Here is a 23510-nt window from a genome sequence, read left to right on the forward strand (position 1 = left end):
CGAGCACCACGGGATGTTTGAGCCCACTTTGGGCTTGGTTTATTTGGTGAAGGTTTTGTGCATACGATTTTTGAATAACACCCAGCAGTGCTCCTGGCACTGTACTCGGGAATACGCCTGGCAGTTCTTGGGGGATCATATGGAATGCTGGGGATCAAACCCAAGTTGAGCTCATGCAAGGCAAACACCCTACCCACTCTACTATCCCTCCAGGCCCAGGCTTGGATTATTTGGAAGAAAAGACAGCCACATTTCCTTTAAGTGCATCACCATTGAAAGCAATCTCGGAAATCAAAACATAATGCTCACCTCTAATCTGAAGAGGCCTGGTGATGTTTATTTCTGCTGAGTGTCATATCCAAGTGGTGTCACTAACCAGAACCATCTTGATTCTCCTTCTGGAGTTGCTGAGTATATGGTAGTACTATGTGTTGCTTCCTTAGCAGTTTGTGGGGTTAGCAAATATTCACACTGTGTTTGCTGTATGCCAGGCACTCTTCCTCATCAGGAACCCTATGCCACAGGTACAATCATTGAAGGATAGGAAAGCAAAACACCTTACTCAAAACCACACAGAAATAACAGAGGCAGAATTTGAATCCAGATAGTCTGGCCCCAAACTGCTCCCTTTGCCTTTCAAGTATGTTCAGAAATTTTTCAGAATTTGAGTGAGTGTCTGGCCCTTGATCTGAGATCAGGAAAGATTTTCTCAACAGTATGTATCATGAAGCATTTTTACTGTTTTGTGTTTGGTTGTTTAAGAAGATGGGTGTTTCATCTCTACTAATGGTGCTCACTTAGTTTTGTGTCTTCATGGAAATCTGTCCCGGGATCTTTCTGTCACAGTGAATGACTCACGAATCCCACTGCTCTGCTTTTCATTTGAGCTTGGGAAGACATTGGCCTTCCCAAGTTGGTTGGCTACAAGCTAAAGAAACAGAAAAAGTCCACAAAAGGTTAAGAAGGTGGAGCTTCATTTCACACTCAGCTATCATCTTTGCTAGTATATCAACAGCTACTTGAGATGCATAAGAAGACAAGAAATCCTGCCTGGCTGCCCTCCCACAGAGAGGTCCTTGCAGAAGAGGCCCAGTGTTCTTTAAAGATTTAAGTGAACCTTCACCATCTCTGTAAGAACCAGGCAGGGAAGCGCTTTCTCGCTCTTCCCCGCACCTCACTGAAAAAACTCACTAAAACTTGAAAACCAGGGGCATTTCTAGAGAGACTAAAGGCACCAGTTCTCCCACTCTAACTCTGTACACCCCAGCCCCAACCCCAATCCCCTCATTTCACAAAGGCCTCGAGATGCTCTCCCTACCGTGCTGGCACATTCTCACTTCGGAGCAAACTGCTCAACCATTCAGCTCAGTGCCTTTCAAAGCCAGAGACACTTGGAATTTCCATGTAACTGTGGATTAGATGCCTCTTGCAGCTGTGGACTCATGGGAGCCCCTGTTGCCAGTGAAAAGAGACCCAAATTCCGTTCAACACAGAAAACACCTCTTTGGAGTGTCTGGTTGGCATCTGTCTCTGAGGAATATATAATTTCAGCTAAGAATGTTCTCATTTTTCAGAACAAGCCAAACATAGGAGTCTCAGGCATATGTCAAGCTACTGTTTCTAAGAAAAGTATTTCTTCTTCATTACTGCCTACAAAGTTCATTCTTCATGACAACCTCAAAATCCCTGAATTAAGGTTAGTGTACACGTGATATGTCTCCCATTCAAAAATATAGCCAGAGACTGAAGACTCTAAGGACTCTAAGACTCTAAACCCAATGGGGAAAGAGGGCACTTAATGAATATGAGAGTCTCACCTTCAGGGGCCAGAATCATAGTACAGTGGGTAGTGCACTTACCTGGCACAAGTCAACCTGATTTCTATCCCCAGCACTCCATGTGGTCTCCTGAGCCCGTCAGTAGTGATCAATGTGCACAGAGACAGGAGTCAGCCTTGAGCACCACTGGGTGTGTCCCCCAAAAAAGTCTCGTGTTCAAAGATGTCCCAAGAGAGAAAGAAAAGCTAAAAGCGAAGATGCTAAGTCTTTATAAGCTCTCTGAAATCACAACCAAAGGTGACAAGCAATGCAGAAACCATAACCAACTGCCACCATACAGTCAGTAGTTCCTGGCATGGATGCCATCAGTGCTTCAAAAGAACTGCAGCTGTCACTGAGGGAACTGATTTTCCACTCCCTTCCTCCTCACTCCCTGTCACAACCCTACATCTCCCACCAAATAGGATGCTTCCTAGCAGCTCCAAGCAGCAGTGTCAAATGAGAGAGAAAAATTCATTTCATTCCATCATTCACTTGACTGGAGATGATCATAGTCTTGAAACTAAGATAATTACATGTGATTGTCCTAGAATTATAGCATCTTGGAGTCAGAAGGAATCTTCAATCATCCCTTCCAACCTCCCATCCTCTGCAGGGTTGTCTTCTTAGAATATCTCCCGCTCTTCACTCAGGCTTTGCTTGGAAGCATCTGGATATGATGAGTTCATTACATTGCAAGGCAATTTGTTTTACTCTAATTATTAGAAGTCTTCCATATAATAAGCTAAAAGCTGATTTGATGTAAACTTACCCATCTGTCTCCAGCTCGCTTCTCTGGAGAGGGACTAAATATGGATTTTCCTTTTCACACAGCATGCTTTATCTCTGTCCTCCAGAAAAGGTTTTCTTAACCATGGACCACTTGGGCCTTATATGGGTCTCTGGGATATTCCAAGGGGGCTACAGGTGACTATCACATAAATGGGGGCCTACAGCATGAGACTAAGAGACCAAGTCATAGGAAAGGGGCTCCACAGGAGAGAAGCAAGGAAACAAGGCCATGGGCAGAAAGACTGAGGAAAACTGATCTGCAAGATCTCAGCAAAGTTCCTGTTCTATAAGGAAAGTTGTATTCAAAGCCACAGCTGTTTCTGGGCTACAACAGCCGAGTTGAGCAGTCGTGACAGACTGTATGACTCCTGGGCCTAAAATATTTGCTCTCTGACCTTGAAAGAAAAAGTTGTCTGACCTCTATTGAACCAGATCAAAAATGTTCAAACCTGTCTGTAACAAATGACTGTGTTTTGGTTTTGTATCCAATGGCCCGGATAATCTTGTCAAATTCAATGCAAACAGAGTAGAGGTAAAAATGAAAAGTTATAGAAAAATGCAAGCTTCCATGTCTTATTATTATTAATCACAATGAATATTCTATGAGTATAATCAGAAGAAAATAAAATGGGAAATGGAAAATAATTATGAAAAGTTTTCCTACTATTTATTGCAAGTGTGTAATAAATATGAAGGCAATAAATGTGAAGAACTATGCACTGCACTGTAGCACTGTCCTCCCATTGTTCATCGATTTGCTCGAGCGGGCCCAGTAACGTCTCCATTGTGAGACTTGTTGTTACTGTGTTTGACATATTGAATACGTCACGGGTAGCTTGCCAGGCTTTACCGTGTGGGCGAGATACTCTCGGTAGCTTGCTGGGCTCTCCGAGAGGGGCGGAGGAATCGAACTCAGGTCAACCCGGTCAGCCGCGTGCAAGGCAAACGTCCTACCTGCTGTGCTATCGCTCTAGCCCAAAGAATTATGACTTCACTAAAATTAAAAAAATAAAAGGAGAACCTTTGGGATTCTTCGTGTCATAACCAAACAAAAAGCTAACTGGGAAATAGCAATTCCCAGTACTGAAATATCTATATATAGGTTCAGGTCAGTCAAACACTATGTCTATGCATTTTCATACTGGTGAGTTTGTTTAAATATGCTTGAAAATACTACTCACAGGGAAGAGCATGTATTAGAATGTTTCTTTCTTTTCATGCATGTCATTCTGATACATACACCCAGCATCATTCAGGGTTTTTCCTGATTCTGTGCTCAGGGAGCACTCCTCATGACAATGCTCATATGTGATACCAGGTATTAAATCAGAGCTGACCACATGCAAGGCTAACACCTTATCCCTGTGCTATGTCTCTGACCCAAAGGAAAATGTATTTCCTGTTGTTTGTCAATATCTATAGTTTCAAGCTTTCTTCACTAGTGGAAAAAATAGACACAAAATTATATCAATACCCTTTGAGATATGATAATTATATGCCCAGAGTGCTGAAGGAGGATGGAAGCATTTGTTTATTTTGTTTTTGTCTTTTATTGCCTTGGATTTTGTTTGTTTGTTCAAACAATCCAAATGCTACAAAAGTTCCTAGCTGTTTGCCTTTTCTTTTCCAGGAGTTTGCCATTTTCTCCCATGCCCCGATTTGGTTGTAAATACCTTACTACAGTCTAAAGTTGTAAATTAAATTTTGGAACCTCACAGATAGAGACTGGCTATCCATTCCTAGGCCACAGCACAGTGCCCAGCTTAGCATTTTTTCTTAACCCAAATAAAGAAATTTTTCTACCAAAATCCAACTTGTATGTGGTTTTCCCAGCAAACCAACCTGACTTGGGCTCATTTAAAGAGGTCATTGAAACCAATACCAAATATTATCATTTCTATTTTTAGATATTTTCACTTTCTTTAGTATTTGTTTTCTTTTGCCTTCTCAAAAACTATTTGGCCAGAACTTTTTCCTAATGTTATTTAATACAGATTCTCAGGAGCACCCTGAAATACAATATAGAAATCCACTTGGCTCAAAGTAAGTTAGTCCTGGTGCCTGATCTCTAAAGACCCTTTAAATGCGTTGAGCTTTAATTGTCCCCATCAGAAAGAGGAAGGAGAAAATGTTATTTTTACAAAATCTGTTTTTGAGTCATTGTCCCAGAGTCTTGCCTCTGTTATTTATGTTCTCTTTGATCACTTTCAACGGAGCCTGATAAACTTTTTTACAACTCAAAGCTAATTTGTCACTTTGACCTCAGAGCTCTGTGAATTCTATTAGAATTCTATTTGTACCTTTATTTCGCTTTTTCTTGCACCTTATCTTTAAGCATTTTAATCTTCCTTTAATCTAATTCTTGTGAATCTCAATTTTTGAAGAAATAAACAAAGATGGAATTCTCAACATTGATTGATGAAACATCAGTTTACCCTTCCTTGAAAAAATAACTTTATTGCAAAATGAAGGGGAATGAAAATAGATACTGGATATATAGAAAGGCAGGTCAGCAATCTAATCTAGATAGGAAGAAAATGAATAATGGAACAAATTCTAGAAAATACTGAATAAACAAATACTTCTCAATGATAAGTACTTTTTACATCATTTTATACCATCTCAGTAAACCTATGAGGCAAGGCCTATTTTAATCCCATTTTATAACTAACAGGAATTTGCATTGATCAGAGTAAGGAACTTGTGTACAATCACATAAACTGTCAAGTGATGCTACTTGGACTAGAATTCAGGTCCTTGAACTGAATGCTAAAGTAAAATAAAATAAATTTAATTAGTGAAAAATATATTAAGCAATGATTTTGGTTTGACATTGGGGTCATAAAGCATAAAATGCAAGCTCCACTCTTGATGTGCTCGCCTATAAGAGTGAGATCATTTGATGTGGACTTAAGTTACACTCAAGTAAATGTTACATATATATATATATATATATGTATATACACATACACACATACATATACATATATATAAAAGATACAATTCAAATGTTCTGGTAATTCAGGGTTGAGTGTTATTTTTGCCTGGGATTAATTAGGGAAATACTTCACAAAAAAATATGAGCATCCAGAAATAGACAAGGAACAAAAAAGGATATTCACAGCATCATGAACCATATAAACCCCCTTTATTTTTTCATTATTATTTTAAATTTTATTTTAGGCACTGTGATTTGCAATATTTTAATGGTATGGTTTCGTGCATAAACATTAAAGCACCACACTGTCCACCTGAGTGTCCTCTTCCTGCACCATTGTCCCAGTGTTCTGCCCACCACCCCACTTCCCACCCAGACCTATTTCCCCTTTCATCCTCTCCGCCATGATAAGATTTCTACTGAAAAAACAACCTTCTCTGTTTTTGTTGCCTTGGGGAATTTGTTATACCTGTTAAACTGTTTCTTTATAATTCACATATGAGAGAGATTATTATGCTTCTGTCCCTCTCCTGACTAACTTCACCCAGCATAGATATCTCCAAATTCACCCATGTAGCCACAAATGCCATGATTTCATCTTTTCTTATAGCCAAGTAGTATTCTATTGTGTATATGTACCACAGCTTCTTTATCTAGTCATCTGTTCTTGGATACTTGGGTTATTTCCAGATTTTGACTATTTTTACATATAGTACTATAATGACTATATATAATAGTCAAAATCTGGAATAGTACTGTAATGATGGGCTGGAGCGATAGCACAGTGGGTAGGGCATTTGCCTTGCAAGCGGCCGATATGGCCGACCCGAGTTCAATTCCTTTGCCCCTCTCGGAGAGCCCGGCAAGCTACCGAGAGGATCTCGCCTGCACAGCAAAGCCTGGCAAACTACCCGTAACGTATTCAATATGCCAAACACAGTAGCAGTTGTCACAATGGGGACGTTACTGGGTCCACTCAAGCAAATCGATGAACAACGGGAGGACAGTGACACTGACTATAATGACCATAGGTGTGCAAACATCTTTTCTGAATAGAGTTTGAGGACCCTTGGAGTAGATGCCAAGAAATGGAATTGGTGGGTCATGTGGAAGTTCAACATCTGGGTTTTTGAGAAGTGTACATAAATTTTTTTTTCAAAACAGGCTGTACCAGTTGACATTCCTGCCTGCAATGAATAAGGTTCCCTTTTTCCCCCACACCCCTGCCAATGCTGGTTGTTTTTGTTCTTTGTAATGTGTGCCAGTCTCACTGGCTTGAAGTGACATCTCATTGCTTTGATTTGCATTTCCCTGATCATCAGTGATGTGGAGCATTTTTTTCTATATACCTTTTGGCCGTCTTTTTTTTCCTTCTTTGAGGAAGTATACCCCAAGTATATACCTTTTAGGCTCTTCATTGATTGGAGAACCAGTTTTCGAGGAGTGGTTGTGGGCTATATAGCAGAATTCAGGGAAATTGTGAGGAACAGCTTAAGAGAAGAAGAAAAATAAATTGCAGCTGGGTAGAAAGGGTTCCAAGGGTCATATTAAAGACTTTTCAGAAGGAGCCTCTAAGCTGAGAATTCACAAGATCACATTTGAATTCCATTCTAGAAAGTTAGTTAAGTGAGAAGAGTAGGGGACAAAGATTCTAGTCTGGTTTGTATTAGAAAAGACCCCCCCCAAGAGACCCAAGACCCTCGTGGGACAAGGGTCACCATCCACACACTGGAGCTGACTGTGAACATTATCTGCATTGAGTCTTGGGAAAACACATGGTGAAGCAGAGGAAGGAGCTGATGACTCAGTTCATCTAGGAAGGAAATTATTTATATGCTGTAGGTCAAGGTCATACTGGGCCCAAGGGACTTGCAAGATAAGTCCTCTGAAGTCAGGGAATCCAGACTCTCATTTCTCAGAGAGTGCAAATTATTTCAGGCAGAATCCGTGCAGGGAGATAGATGTGTGAGATGTGCAGAGTGTTTGACAGAGCAGAGAAACAGAAGCTGGAGCAACCATTAAGTTCAGAATTGATGGAAAGCAATAATCCAGTCAAATAGAGTGGTGGGATTGTACTACCTTCAATTAATGAACTATAGAATGAATCCCGAGCTTCTACTTCTAAGAATTCAGTAGATAACTTGACGATTAATTTTTACAAGGAGTAATAAGAATTAGAATTGGAGACTCCAGTAAGGAGTAGTAACTTTGACATATGGTTGACTTTGAGGTTCTGAAGAAGGAAACTGAAGTGTATTCCTGGGACTCAGTGAAGATGTTTCGAAAGATATGTGCCTTGTGTGGCAGGATTAAGTTTCTTTGTGAAAGAGAACTGCAGGGGTTTATATTTAGACTGTCTAGTCTGCTGGGAATCACACCCTCTTTATAATCAGTTAAGGGAAATATCTTAAAGAGGAAGGAGGATTGCACAGAAAATAGAAAAAGAAGAAGGTCGGGCAGGTTGAGGAGAACCAGCAGTCACTAGGATGTACAGGGCTAGGTGGAAGGACTGAGACAAGATCCACAGAGCAGTGATAGTAGAGGAAGGACCAAGGCAAGGTATGCAGGAATGGAGGCTGGGAGGGTGGTGGGCATGAAGGGAAGAAAACCTCGTGGGAGGCGGGCATTGCTCTGCTTCCCTGCTCTCTCACACTCCCCTTGTTTTCCAGGGTGAAGACTCAGATGAAGAAGATCTCTGCATCAGTAACAAATGGACTTTCCAAAGAACCAGCCGCCGGTGGTCTCGCGTGGATGACCTCCACACTCTGTTTCCAGGGGGTGACAGAAATGGGTCCTCGGGAGACATTAGGATGAGAAACACGACCAGCAGTGAAAGCGTCCTCACCGATCTGAGCGAGCCCGAGGTCTGCTCCATCCACAGTGGCAGCAGTGGAGGCAGCGACAGCCGCAGTCAGCTAGGCAGCCACAGCGCCGGCCGAGAGGCCCTGGACAGCTCTGGGCACGGGGCAGACAGCCCGGTCATGCTGGATGCCACGCTCCTCAGCACCCGCCCACAGTCCCCCAAGGACACTCAGAACCACCCCTTTCACCTGAAGAATGAGAAACCCACCCGTGCCAGAGCCAAGTCGTTTCTGAAACGCATGGAAACCCTCCGAGGGAAAGGCGCCCACGGGAGGCACAAGGCACAGGGCCGGACAGGTGGCTTGGTGATCAGCGGGCCTGTGCTCCAGCAGGAGCCAGAGTCCTTTAAGGCTATGCAGTATGTCCAGATTCCTAATGGGGATCTCCGGAACGTGTCCCCTAGCATAGGCCGCAAAGGGCTGGCCTGTGCCAGCAAGTGGGGCACTGAAAGCAGCCAGTCGGAAAACAGCGGCAGCGGCCTGGCCATGCCCGGCCCAAAGGAACGCAAGTGCCAGGAGACCAACAAGCGTGGGGGCATGTACTTGGAGGACCTCGATGTGCTGGCAGAGACAGCACTCAGGGACATGGGTGACCAAAACCACACATACGAGTTCCATTCCCAAGAGAACTTGGTCGTACATGTTCCCAAGGATCACAAACCAGGAACGTTCCCCAAGGCGCTCTCCATTGAAAGCCTCTCACCAACCGACAATGACAATGGCGTGAACTGGAGAACCGGGAGCCTCTCCCTGGGCAGACAGCAGGACTCTGGGGCCAGGGATCCCAAGCTCATGGCATCCTGCCACCGAGCCAGCCGAGTCAGTATTTATGACAACGTTCCAGGCTCTCATTTGTATGCCAGCACGGGAGACCTCTTGGACCTGGAGAAAGATGATATCTTCCCCCACTTGGATGATATTCTGCACCATGTTAACGGACTCCAGGAGGTAGTGGATGACTGGTCCAAAAACCTCTTGCCTGAACTGCAAGCACATGATGCACTAGTTAGAGGACCTGGCTTGTGCCCCCTTCCATCTTCAAATCAGATCACCTTAGACTTTGAAGGCACCTCTGTCTCCGATGGTCGGACAACACCCAGTGATGTGGAAAAAGATGGAACCTCCCTTAATGAGTCGGAGGCCACAGGAGTGAGAGAAAGGAGGGATTCTGGTGTTGGAGCCTCTCTGACCAGGCCCAACAGGTTAGTGGCATGATTTTATGAAATTCTTTTCAATCCATTTCTTACTGATTATGAGCTTCTATTTGATTGAATGTAGAGCACTTACTGAATAACCCTGCGCATGCTGTAAGATGATATCCAGGCAGTCCTCTGCATACTACAGTTCAACTTGGACTTTTTGACTTTAGCATAGAGCAGAAGTAGTAGGTATTTGATAGAAACTGTACTTCAAATTTTAGATTATTTTTCCGAGGTAGCCATACAGGTAAGATACTCTCTTTCAGTGCAGGAACATGAGACTTCAAGGGGCAACCACCTATACTCTATATTAAAATACACAGCACACTTAGCTCTGTAGCACTGTCCTCCCATTTTTCATCGATTTGCTCAAGCGGGCACCAGTAACGTCTCCGTTATGAGACTTGTTGTTACTGGTTTTGGCATATCCATTATGCCACAGGGAGCTTGCCAGGCTCTGCCGTGCAGGCGGGCTCTCGAGGGACAGAGAAATCGAACCCGGGTCAGCCGCATGCAAGGCAAACTCCCTACCCACTGTGCTATCACTCAGGCGATAGTGCAACACATTTAATACTTGGTTATTTAAATAGGCTTTGCATTAGATGGTTTTGCCCAGTAGTAAGCTAATATTAGTGTTCTGAGTGTGTTTAATGTAGGTTATGCTAAACTATGTATAATAGATTCACTATATTATATACATTTTTTTACTTTCCATATTTTCAGCTTACTTTGGTTGATTGTAACATAATTTCATTTAAACTAAAGGAGATTCAGGGGGCTGAGGGATAGTACAAAGGGTAGTGTGTTTGCCTCGCGTGAGGTTCACCCTAGTTCCATCCGTGGCATCCCGACCCCACCAGAAGTGAGCCCTGAGCATGGCCAGATGTACCCCCCTCAAAAAAAACCCAAGCCCCAAAGACAAATTTAAAGGAAATTTTTACATGATTAAGAATTTTTGAGGGCCAGAGAGATAGCTCAAACAGACTAGATTTTGCTTGAGGGGGGTCCAGATTTGATCCCCAGCATCCTGAGGTCCCCAAGCACCACAGCAAGCAACCCCAAGCACAAAGCTTGGAGTAAACCCCAAACACCTCTGGGTATGGCCCAAAAACAGAGCAAACAAATGTAAAAGAACTTTTTTTTCAGAAAACTGTCTTTTGTCCAAAGGTTGTAGTGGTTACATCAATGTGAACTCATTCATTTTTCTGTTTACTTTTTATTTTGATGATTAGTTTTTCTAAAGTTTGAGTTTATTGAGTATTGAGTGAATAAAACCCAATACTTGCAATGTGAAGAATCACTGATAAGCCCTGATGACCAAAGCTCATTGTTCATCACCTTGTTAAAGTATGAATTTATTGATTGATTAACGGTCAGGGAGTGGCTTACAGGAGTGGAGTGCATTCTTTCTTTCCTACAGGAGCCCCAGGTCCTGTCCTCAGCACTGTAGGCCCCTGAACACTGCCAGGTGTGGACTCAAACCCAAAATAAAAGGACACACACATATAAAATTAATTTAAATGTCTACTGCAAATTTCAATTTTTTTAATCCTGTGAGAACTTTCTGAAATTTAAGATATGTACTTCATTCATAAGATAGCTTTTGCTTTAAAATATCAATTATAGGATGGAGAGATAGTATAATGGATAATGTACTTTCCTCACACATATCCAACATGAGTTCAATCCCTGGCACCCCAGATGGCCTGTTAAGCACCTATAGGAATGATCCCTGAGAGCACAGAACCAGGAGTATGAAGCCAACCCAGGTCCAATCTCTGGAGTAACCCTGAGACCACTGGGTATCACCCTAAATCACTGTCACGGTCCTCCCGTTGTTCATCGATTTGCTCGAGCGGGCCCAGTAAAGTCTCCATCATGAGACTTGTTACTGTGTTTGACATATCGAGTACGTCACGGGGAGCTTGCCGGGCTCTGCCGTGCGGGCGAGATACTCTCGGTAGCAGCTTGCCGGGCTCTCGGAGAGGGGCGGAGGAATCGAACTCGGGTCGGCCATGTTGGCTGCGTGCAAGGCAAATGCCCTACCGCTGTGCTATCACCCTAAAACTAAAACTAAATAAACAAATTGCCAGTCCAGAAGTTCCTAAAAGTGTTTTCACAAGGATGGTATCCAGAGCACCGTAGGAAAGTGACTGAGCAAGTTTCAAGCAAAAACGAACATGTTGTACGTAACTCAGATCTCCGCTACTTAAGGTTAGTAATATCTGGTATTTTCTGATTAATCTGCACTTTGTGACTCCCTTCTCTGCCTGTCCTTCTGCTCCAGGCGCCTCCGGTGGGACAGTTTCCAGCTCTCCCACCAGCCGCAGCCGTCCACAGCGTCACCCCACATCAGCAGCCAGACCGCCGGCCAGCTCAACCTGCTGCAGCGCTTCTCACTACTCCGCCTCACAGCCATCATGGAAAAATACTCCATGTCCAATAAACATGGCTGGACATGGTATGTAGCACCTCCACTCGGGAGGGGTCATGTGTTCTAATGCCAAGTCTACGGCTGCAAAAGCTTCAGTATTCACTCTGATGTCCAAGAGTCCTGGCCATTGCCCCCACTGTCCGTGTGAAAGTGATGCCCCCATTCTGCCTTATCCTCTCCCTCTGGGCTGCCATGGCTTGTGTGCGATATAGCCAGCAGAAAGCATGGCTTTATTTGTAGCTCTCAGTTGGTTTCCAGGGAAAGCAATCAGGATCTCCAAAAAGGAAAAAAAGACAAGTGAAGGGTAATTAATTGTGAAGAGGGGAATTAAAAATAAACTTGCCACAAGATAGTACTGGCAGTTTGCAAAGAAACATCTGTCACTTGCAACTTCTGGCCTAATGCAGAACTCACTAACTTAGAGCTTAGTACATTGATTCACTCACAGAGCATTTAACTTTCCTAATGTATTTTGGCTAATGTATTTCCTAATGTATTTTGGCTTTCCTAATGTTCAATGGCAAATGCAAACTATAATATGCAGTAAATCCTTATAATAAGGACTGGAGAAGCATATGTCAGAACTTGTATGTGAACCCACTTTTAAGGCTCTGGTAGATTTGAATAATGTGTTGTTAGTTGCCCTGTTATGTCTATCAAAGAATCAATGATATTTTATTTAAAATATTTTAGGAAGAATAAGTTTCATGGTGAAATCAACATACACTTACTTTTTGTGAAAAGTATATGTTTTTGTGAAAAGTACAGCTGATTCCAGGAAAGCTAAAGATAGAAGAGGTTTCTCATCTTCTCACCTCTCTGTTCTCTATACCCAACCAAATTTCTTGTTGTCGTTTTGAATTCGTTGTGTTTTGTCTTGTTGAGAACTTCGAAGCATTTATCACTTGAGAGAGTGTCAGTCATGATGAGGTTCGAAAGTCATCTACTTGCTGGGAAAACAGTCCTGAAAACATTCCGCTAATATGAGTCATGCTCTTAGAGGTCTCACGCTCAGGCAAGGGGCACACATTGAATTTCCATGTAATGTGATTAATTAGGAGAGAACTGTGTAATTTTGCTTGTGCCTATGGGGTATTGCAACAAAAGCTTGGCTTCCCTCTCTTGCTTTCACAGCCTGTCTCCACGGTGTGCCCCAGGAGGCAGGCATGACCTGGTTTCTGTGAATTCTAGGTCGGTTCCAAAGTTCATGAAGAGGATGAAAGTTCCTGATTACAAAGACAAGATGGTCTTTGGCGTTCCTCTGATAGTTCACGTCCAGAGAACGGGACAGCCTCTGCCTCAGAGTATTCAGCAAGCACTGAGATACCTACGCAGCAGATGCCTTGATCAGGTATGGTCATCATCCCAAGCACAGGCTGACAGATGTAGGATGCCAGATGGGCTGGTCTAATAGCCAATAAAGACATGTTTCATTGTGAATATTTTGTTTCTTTTGGTTTTTGTCTGGTTGGTTGGTTTGGAGGCCATTCCCAGAGCTCCGGAGTTACTCCTGGCTCTGTACTCAGGAATCTGTCCTGACAGTGTTTGGGGGACTATGTGGGATGCTGGGAATCAAATCCAGGTTGACCACTTACAAGGGAAGCACCTTACCTGCTGGACAATCTTTCTGGCCCAATAAGGTGAATGTTTTGCTCAGGTTACATCCTTGTCAGTCTGTTTGAGGTTATTTACTCAACGGCAAATTGATTGGCTCCCTGGAGTGACTAGAGAAAGTGAATGTTGATGATCTATACTTGTTATACCCCTAGAAACTGGGAGTTAAGCTGTATACTATGTTTACTGTTTAATCTTTGTCCAAAACTTCTATCAGTTTTGCAGTACTTTTATCCAGGTTGTATTATTTTTTGAAAATTTTGTTTGTTTGTTTGTTGCCTTTTGGGGCCACACCTGACGATGCTCAGGATTTACTTCTGACTACTGCACTCAGGAATTACTCCCAGTGGTGCTCAGAGGACTTTTTAGGATGCCAGAGATTGGACCTGGGTTGGCTTCATGCAAGACCTACCCTCTGTACTATTGCTCTAGCCCTTGAAAATATTTTCCTCAATTTATTTAAGCACCATGGTTTACAAAGTTGTTCATGATGATTTAGGCATTCAGTATTCCAACACCAATGCTATCACCACTGTCACCTTCCCTCCACCATTGCCTTCAAGCCTGCCCCCATAGCAGGCCCACAATAATTTGTTTTATGTTGCTTGTTACCACTAAATAGCTAACGGAATGATCAAAAAAAATCCATAGAAGAAAATTGTGAAAATTGTTTTTTCTCACCATGGGGACATTAAGTCCTTATCTAAGGGTTTAGAAAGATGTTACAAGTTAAGCCTTCTGTCTTAATGTTTTTGTTAAGTCAGTATTTGCTCCTACATTACATCCCATCCAATCTCGTGTGCAGCCACCGGGATGTCAGTGTTGTCAAGTTTGGAGGTGTTTCACAGCTGTGAATGCAGCCACCTGCGCCAGAAAATCCAGAATATTTACCAGGGCAGTCGGGCCAGAGGCATGGTGGCAGTGGTGGTGGTCATGGGTCATGGGGGTGGCTCCCTGGGCTTCTAGAAGTACAGGGAGGTGGGGGAGGTCACCCATCCTGAGTCCGAGAAGGTCTGGAGTTTTCAGCCCAAAAATTTATGTACCAGAAATTCTCAGCCAGTTAGGTTCTCTATGGAGTTGAGTCTTGAGTCAGTGGAGTCCTGGCAGAGACATGGCAACACTTTGGGGTGTGAGAATGACTTCCTGGGCTTTGTTTGGGCAGGAGCTGACTCGTTCCCCCTCCAGAGATTGCCCCATATATTTCAGCTAGGAGTGGGTATCCTAGAAATTTTTGTGGCTAGTTGATCTCTTTCAAGACTTATTTGTGAGTATCTGGAATAAGGACAGTAGATGAGCTTATGGTGGCAGTGATGAGTCATGGGTGTGGCTGCCTGGGCTTCCCAAAGTATGGGAATGAAAGTATTTTTATTTTTGATATTTTAAAATATTTTTATTTTTTATATTTGGAAATCTTTTTAATTGATTTTGCATCCTAAAATTATTGCAAACATAAGCTTGACAGTATATGTTGTACACTCAGGTTTTTATATCTCCCACCCTTTTTTTTCAAAGCAGTGTTATGACTAGGAAAACTAAAGACAAATTTATTGAGATCTTTTTTAAAATGTATAAATAACATTTTAAAATAGTATCAGCTAAATGAAATATACCATCTTATATAAATAGTTGAAAATCTAAAGCTAAACAAAATATGCCTGAACAATAATACAGCAGGTAGGGCATTTGCTTCACCATGGACGACCTGGGTTCCATCCTTGATATCCCATATGGTCCCCAAGCAACACCAGAAGTAATTCCTGAGTGCAGAGCCAAGGAGTAAACCTGAACACCCCTGGGTGTGGTCCTTCCCAAAATACAAACAAAATGATGAGAAAAAAAAACAACAACAAAAAACAATGGGTTGGGATCATTTTCTGCCTCCAAGACCCTGAGACTCATATTGGACCCTTGTTGTGATTTATAAGCCAAGAATTGGCTCCTCGACATTTGTATGCATTAATTTCTTAGCTGTTCTATCCAGAGTGAAAGCCATGCTTGATAAATTGCAACCTTGAATACCAGGGATGTTCTCAGTCCCTATTCTAAAGTGGCTTTAGATGAACATCTTTAGTATCATGTCGAATCTGTCCAACTAAGATTATGTGTGATTTTAATGATTAACCCTTGACTCGGGCTCAGAAAACATGAACTCACTTCAACTAAATGACATGAACTCAAAGATTCTGGCTCTATATATTGTAGCTACCACAATATCTGAGATTGCACTTCAAATCCGTTTTCTTAATGAGTCACGATATCAGTTTTCTGTAGAACAGAATGAAAGTTATTCTTCATTTGATGCTGTCTTTGAAATGACTGCATTAACACCTTTTCCCTGGCCACTACTAATTTATAGACATATACACATGCATTTTCCCACATTTAAACGTTAATGGTAGAAAGCAGGAATGGTTGCTGTTACTGTTATCCTGACGGCTATTTGTTTTGAGAAATGGCATTAGCACATTGCCACTTTTCTAAAACAACAGTGCTTTTTCAAGAGTGCATACTAAGCAAAGGTAGATGATTTGGAGTATTTTACTTGGAAAAAAATTTGAAGAAATGGACTCAGGTGAATATTGGGGAAAGAAAGTTAACAATGCCTATTATCATTGACAACTCTAAATGTCTTGCAAATATATATTTGTTAAAGGATGCAGGCTTTATTGTGCTTTTGTGGAATTGTTGGTACAGACCCAAGATCGTATTTTGTGGAGGGAGCCTTTAGGTCAGACCCATTTTTCCAAGCTTCTGAATTTTCATAGCATTATAAGACTCATTCTCCCATTGCCTGATTCACTTAGAGGCTTTCATTATGCCTTTCGCCGAGCACTAGAAATTGTTTTATTCTAAACATTGTGAATGATTAGCTAATGCTTAACAGCAAAATTCTACTAAGAGTAAACATTATTTGTTCAGAAATGCCTAGTAGAAATGCAATCTATTTCCACCATAGGTTCAATAATAATACCTCTCCGAAGACCCCAGGATGCTTCAGTTATTGTACTAAAGTATTTCACTTTTATTGCCTCGTTTAACCCCACACCCATACTTGGCTGTGTTAGTCTCTAGGTGATAATAGTGAAGCCAGCATTTGCTTCACTCTAAGTACAGAGCCCAAGATTTTAACCACTGCACTCTGCTTCCACCTTTATAGTTTTTTGTTTGTACCCAGTCAGATTTGAGGTGACGCACTCACAAATTCACTGTCAGTATATTGCTATGTTGTTAACCATTGACTCATGTAGTCCTTTTGTAAACAAAATAAAATATTTTTTTACTCTGGCCTCAGCACCTTAGATCACCATGTTTTTCTTGGACAGGGTATGTGTTCTTATACTGTGACACCAGACTTATTCAATTGGATGTGCTTTTATCTCTATACTTGTTGCAAAAAATATTAGAGCCCAATGCACATTCTGCCTGTAGTAAATATATATGATTTAGAAGCATGAAAATTATATATCAACCTCATTTCTAGTCTCAACCACCTTTTCCTATCTTTATTTTCTTGGTGCTCCTATTTTCTTTCCTGTTACCTTTAAATACATAGCACATCAATCATGCATCCTGTCAATTCTGAATAATTTTAATGGGTCGTATCATTATCACTCTAATCAGGCCCCCTCTTCTGTCTGGAGCAAAAGTCATATGAAGAAAGAGAAGGTTAGGAGACACCTCTATTCACTGGTTTGCTCCCATTCTCCACCTCAAGCCAACAACCATGTTTTGACATCTGGAAGAACACTGTGCTGCAAAAAAGCATGTTGGTCAAGCTTTACAGGATCAATGGATTTTAAGGGAATAATAGTTTGTTCTACATGGACCCAAAAGGAAGAAGGCAATCCTTTCCTTGTATCAGTCAAAAGGAAGAAACTGTAAGGTGTCAAAGGAACTGTCAAAGTAGCAGTCACTACGTTAACAAGGATCTCAACACAGGCAGAATTTCCAACTCCAGTTTATCAACTTAATGTGTTTTTATCTTTATATTTGTCCAAGAGGAAAGCATAGAGAGACCTGGAGCAATAGTACAGTGGGTAGGGGGTTTGCCTTGCACACGGCTGACCCCGGTTCAATTCCCAGTATCCCATATGGTCCCCAGATCATACTAGGAGTGACTTCTGAATGCAGAGCCAAGAATAATCGATGAGCATTACTCAGTGCATCTATACCTCTCACTTCCCTCTACACACACACACACACACACACACACACACACACACACACACACACAGACACACACAAATAATAAGAAGGAAGATAGAGACTCCTCTGGTTTCTGTGAAAAAAGGAAGGGGGAGGGCAGGAAAACTAGAGAAACATCATGAAGAACCAAAAAAAAAAAAAAAAGAAAAACTGGGCTTGAGAGAAAGTCTGTTTAGAGACTTTTAGAGTGAACAATGGCAAAATAAAAGCCTGTGAATCTGAAAGAAAAGGACAAAAGGGATTGAGGAACAAACATACATAGTTCTGGAGAAATGTTCGTTATCAACAGCCCCCACTTTGAACCAAAAATTTCCAGCATGCACTTTATCTCAAGGTCTTCAGCCCCTGGATTGTAGAAGTTCAGATGCCTCAGAATATCCTTGTTTGAATAGCATTTGACTGGCTCCTTTGCTGTCTTTCTTTATGCCGTCTCCTGGAACTACCATCTACATCTCTCCAAGATTTTGCCCTTGGTCTGAAGGAGGGAGGCTTCCTGAAATGAGCAGCTCCCCTTCCTATAATGTTAAGCTTTCATCTCACATATAAGCATTTGTGGCAAAGTAATGAATTGCCGCAGAACCCTGAAAACCTTGGGAACATGTCACCTCCTACACTCCCAAGTACAGAACAGTTTATATATGATGAAACGCAGTGTATCCATTTTAGCCCTTGCAGCTGGCAGTAGATGAAATAAGGAAGTTTAGCGTTCGATTATAAACCATTTGTATTCAGACAGAGCAGTGCATGAGAAGAGCCTAGCTTTGTTGGCTGAACCTTTATTTCCGTCCTAAATCAAGTGAATCTGCACAGAAGGATAGGTTAGACTGAACTCCTGATGAATGGAAGCCACTGCAGCGAGAAGCTGAGCCTGCATTGCTCAAAATCAGAATCCACCCCATCCTGTTCTTAGGAACCATTCTCCTTCTGAATGAAACCAACCTTTCTTCGTTAGCTGAGCACATTTCTAAAGAAAGGGAAATGGAAGTCACGATAAACATCATTAAGTACAGAACAGATTAGCATAAACAGGATGCCAAGCAGGAGATTTAATATTATTAGATGAAATTTGAATTCTAATGTAGCACTCATGCCCAAGCTCTCCTCCTAATGGAATAGTAAGTTTTAAAAGCCCAATTAGGTTGGGAAGACTCTTCACACTCTGCCCACTACCCATTCATCACTTTCCCTGTTGCCAATCTCAGATAAAATGAGGCATGCTCTGGGGCCTCTCCCTAAATTATACCTTGCCTGCTTGCTTTGTTCATGGCTGGCATATTAGTTGAAAGACGAACGAGGAAAGGAAAACTAGGCCAGGGGAACATTCATTCCTTATCCATTCACCTTCAAAGCCAGAGATCTCATGCAAGAGAGATGAGATGCCTGTGAAATGGATTTTGCCTTGCTGAGGCCATTCTCTCCTTTTGGAGCAAGGACTGAACTGTGCTTTCAAGGTAGATAAGCGCAGGACCTGCTAGGTAATTTGTGGGGGTGTGCACAAAATAGAGATTTGATATCCCTTATTCAGAGAATGGGCAGGAGCGATAGCATCGTGGGTAAGGCGTTTGCCTTGCACGCGGCTGGCCCAGGTTCGATTCCTCAGTCCCCCTCGGAGAGCTCAGCAAGCTACTGAGAGTATCCCGCCCACATAGCAGAGCCTGGTAAACTCCCCGTTGTGTATTTGATATGTCAAAAACAGTAACAACAAGTCTCACAATGGAGACATTACTGGTGCCCGCTCGAGCAAATTGATGAACAACAGGAGGACAGTGCAACAGACAGTGACATTCAGAGAATATTAAGAATTTCAGCAAGGTGACTGCAAAGAATTAAGTCAAAGGTAGGCCCCGTTGTGATTAGTCCTCTCCTCACCAGGGACAGACACGGAGGTAACAGAGAGATACTGCAACGAAGTTCATAGTCCTCCCAGTGCAGAATATGGGCATTCTCAGAAACAATGGATTATATGATGGCTCCTCCCATTTTCCATTTTTATTGGGGGGCGGGGGGGACAAACCCCATATACACATTTTCTTACTGATTTGTAAACCTTTCGAAGCTGAAATGATGACTAAGTGCCACCACTCATGGTTGTTTGGGGTTTTGGTTTAGGGGCGACACCAGTGGTGCTCAGGTATCACCCAGGTCCACAGCATTTGCAAGGCAAATAATGTACTATTTATTTATTTTATTAAATTAAATTAATGAATTGCATTTTATTTAATAAATCAAATTAATAAATCGATAAATTATTTATTTATTTAATAAAATACTATCTCTCCGGTCCCCATAGTTGTTTTATGAAAATAGAAAGGAGAAGCTTTTCTCTCTCATGTCTGGAGTTCCATCCCATTAGAAGAATCTTCCACTGACCATGTCCAGGGAGTTATCTATGGCAAATAAAGTAGTTCCAGCTCCAGTTTTTCAACAATTAGCATTGTGTGCGCTCACATAACAAGAAGATGTCCAGCAAGTAGGGCCAAGCCAGTTTTATTGCTTTCATGGGTTCAGTGACAGTTTTGAAGATGCCTAAGGACAGGGTTCCATCTTTCCCTTGTGCGTCTTCAGGAATCTGGAATCTTTTTTGATATCAGACCACCTTTTTCTTTTTAGATTAAGGAAAGAAATTTCTTCTGTGCTGTAGTAAAAGTCCACAGAACCTGCCAATAGCTCTCACGTGTCCTGGACAAGGAGGATGGAAAGGAAAGGTTACTGTTAGAATTCAAGGCAGAACAAATACATACCTGCTAACCCTCTGGATATCCTGTGATCTAAGTCAGAACAAGCAGCTCAGTGCTTGCAGCTGGAGTGCTCCAAACATGTCTCAAATAATTAAAATAACAATGTTTGCTGAAAGGAGAAAGAAACTTGGAAACAGAACAATGCAGAGGAAACAGGGCTGGGATGTGTGTGTGCCTGCACTTCAGCCTGCACCGAGAAACAGCCAGCAGGAAACAGGATGCAGTGGACAAAACAGGACCCATACTGGATCCCAACATACCAGCACTTAGCTGCTTTATGGATTTTATAGATCCCAAGCAGTATTTCTCTGCTCTTAACAAATACAGCAGCAACAAGTAATAACAAAAATGTTCTAAGGGAATTCTACCAATTCACATGAGCAGAAACGTGAGTCACACTTAAGAATTCACCCCCAGGCCCTTTGGTTCTGAGAACTCCCGTGTAGCACAGCCCCGTGGCACCGTCCCGGGCCTCCATCCAGAGTTCGAAAACTTGAGATATAAACAAGCAGAAGATGAATTTCACTTCAGTAATCACTGATTCGACATCTTGAATGTTTCTTTTGATAGTACAAGCTCTCCTGCACTTTGGATGCAACCGGAGAAGTTACGAAAGGAAGAGACGTGTCTTTAGATCCTTTCTGAGGCGTCATCAAAGTGTGCAAACACTTCACATTGACTAGCCATTCCGAACTCATGCAATTTAAAAAAGAAAAGGGAAAAGATAGCAATTAATGTTTGAAGTGACATATATGCCTGAATATCCTGATCTCCGTGGAATTAGTGTGCTAAGTCTCGGAATGCAAAGAAGTATTACTAAGAAATCTGTTTTTTACTGCCACACAATGTAGTAGTGTATCATTTCCCTTGCAATCCATTCAGCTGACTTATACAAAACCCCAAGTATTCCTTAATTGCTTGGAAGTCTTCCCTGATTGTTTCTGCAATTTCAGAGAATTAGGGCTGCTAGGAACCATGAGAGTGCTCTTCCAACACCTAAATTTGAGGGGAGGCCTGCCTGGCACACAGAGCTGTAGATGATGGGCTGGCAGCTTCTCCAGGTGTGGAGAGGGTCAGACAGCTACTGCCTACCTGTCTGACCACCTGGAAATGCTTCTCTTTTGCTATATGGAAAGGTGCCACCTCTTAGGGAGTGAGGGAAGTGGAGATTGAACATTGAATAACATTGTGTTAAGCCACTCAGTGCCTGGCGGGCACTGAAAAACTGCAGACAAACTCATTCATTCTAATCCCGGGCTTCTAGAGTAATTTAATTCTGTTTGGGGCAGAGGCAACTTCCAGAGTAGGATGGACTCTGATGGCCAAGAGGGTACTCCTGCCAAGCTCTGCAGTAGCTTCCATGCTTCTAGGGCTCTGCTACTCATTCACAGAGGGGCATTGGCTCCTTGGTGCCTAAGAATTCATTGATTTGTCAGGGGGAGGAGTAGTCTAATGTCTAAGGATGGAAAAGTTATACAACAGTGGTCGTAAGTCTAAAATAAAAAAAAACACTCAAAAATTATTTCCTTTAGTGTTACTATCTATAATAATTGACTGGGTTAGTTATTGTAGATATTTGGGGATACACCAAACCTCCCACTGAAGGAACTTTCTCAAAGCCCCAGCCGAAGTGTAGACATTAGCAATCAGAGAATGTGTCTGTTCTCACGATGACTCTCAGCAATGATAAGTAAGTCAGCTAACATCATGAGGGTATGCGTATAGGTGTAGATACAGACATATCATGGGCACTTCATCATTAATTGTTGAACAAATCCATGGCATAGTAACACCTTCTTCATTACAGAACCTTATAGGTTACAAAGCACAGCACATGAATCATCTATCTCCCTTATACTTCATAGTAGCCCTATAAGATAGGGTATTATTAGTATTTTTGTTTATTTGGGAGCCATCACCAGTGGGGCTTGAGGTCTGTTCCAAGCCTGGTTCGGGGGATCACTTCTGGTAATGGTCTGGGAAAAACAGGATGCTGGGGATTGAAGCCAGGGTTCCAGCCCTTTGAGCCATCTTTCCAGCCCTGTGCTGTTTTCCTTATCAGCATTTTATAGAAGAGGAAATTGGAAATTGCAGTTACTACCCAAAGTAGTTAGACTAGTAAGTCACAATTGTGTATTGGGATGCTGTTTTAGCACCCAGCCCTGACGCAGGCTTGCTCTACTCCCAGGATACTAGGCTTAGAGAGCAGCTGTCTGGGAAAATGACTGCCTCTTTGACGTGTGCCTGTGACTTGTTTCATTCAGGTGGGTCTTTTTCGAAAATCTGGTGTGAAGTCTCGAATCCATGCTTTGCGTCAGATGAATGAGAACTTCCCTGAGAACGTGAGCTATGAAGACCAATCTGCTTACGATGTAGCAGATATGGTGAAACAGTTCTTCCGGGACCTTCCAGAACCTCTTTTCACTAATAAGCTCAGCGAGACCTTCCTCCACATCTATCAGTGTAAGTAAATAGAATGCAGATCAGGGTTCTTTTATGAACTTGTTCACCTAAATAATAATTCTATGAATTGTAACCAGGAATGCTTGAATATCACAGGTACACAAGACTTGTGACTCTGTGCTCCTTTTCTGATGTGAGTTTTGTTCAGTTTGATATGAAACTCTCCAGGCCTTTATTTGGTGCATTGGAAATCAAAATTGTCCTCCACAATAGTATTTGTGTAAGATCTGAACTAATTTTTAATTTAATTTTAATAAGTATAAAATGAAGTGGAAACACAGTAAGTTTACCATAGATAATTTTTAATCTTATTTATCTTTATCGAGTAATATTACTGTATATACAGTAATCATTTCTGTGTTCAGCAGAAAAGTGCATGACTTGCATGAAACCTGGGTTTAATCCTTACACTGTGATAAACAAACAAATGAACAAATCAAATAAGTTT

At 42.0% G+C, this 23510-nt stretch overlaps 1 protein-coding gene across 5 annotated transcripts in view; it reads left to right on the forward strand.

The window, feature by feature from the left end:
- Positions 1-23510, forward strand: part of STARD13 (StAR related lipid transfer domain containing 13) — a 267131-nt gene that overhangs the window by 232273 nt on the left and 11348 nt on the right. For 3 of the 5 annotated variants that reach the window (XM_056107931.1, XM_056107930.1, XM_056107934.1), the window contains exons 5-8: positions 8217-9610; positions 11895-12068; positions 13176-13392; positions 22864-23062. In XM_056107931.1, the coding sequence (XP_055963906.1) occupies positions 8217-9610; positions 11895-12068; positions 13176-13392; positions 22864-23062 (1984 nt within the window). The remainder of the gene's footprint in view (positions 1-8216; positions 9611-11894; positions 12069-13175; positions 13393-22863; positions 23063-23510) is intronic. The other 2 variants (XM_056107933.1, XM_056107932.1) reach the window with 1 other exon arrangement.

Source organism: Sorex fumeus, unplaced genomic scaffold (genome assembly GCF_029834395.1).
Source record: "Sorex fumeus unplaced genomic scaffold, SorFum_2.1 ptg000183l, whole genome shotgun sequence".
Taxonomy (NCBI): domain Eukaryota; kingdom Metazoa; phylum Chordata; class Mammalia; order Eulipotyphla; family Soricidae; genus Sorex; species Sorex fumeus.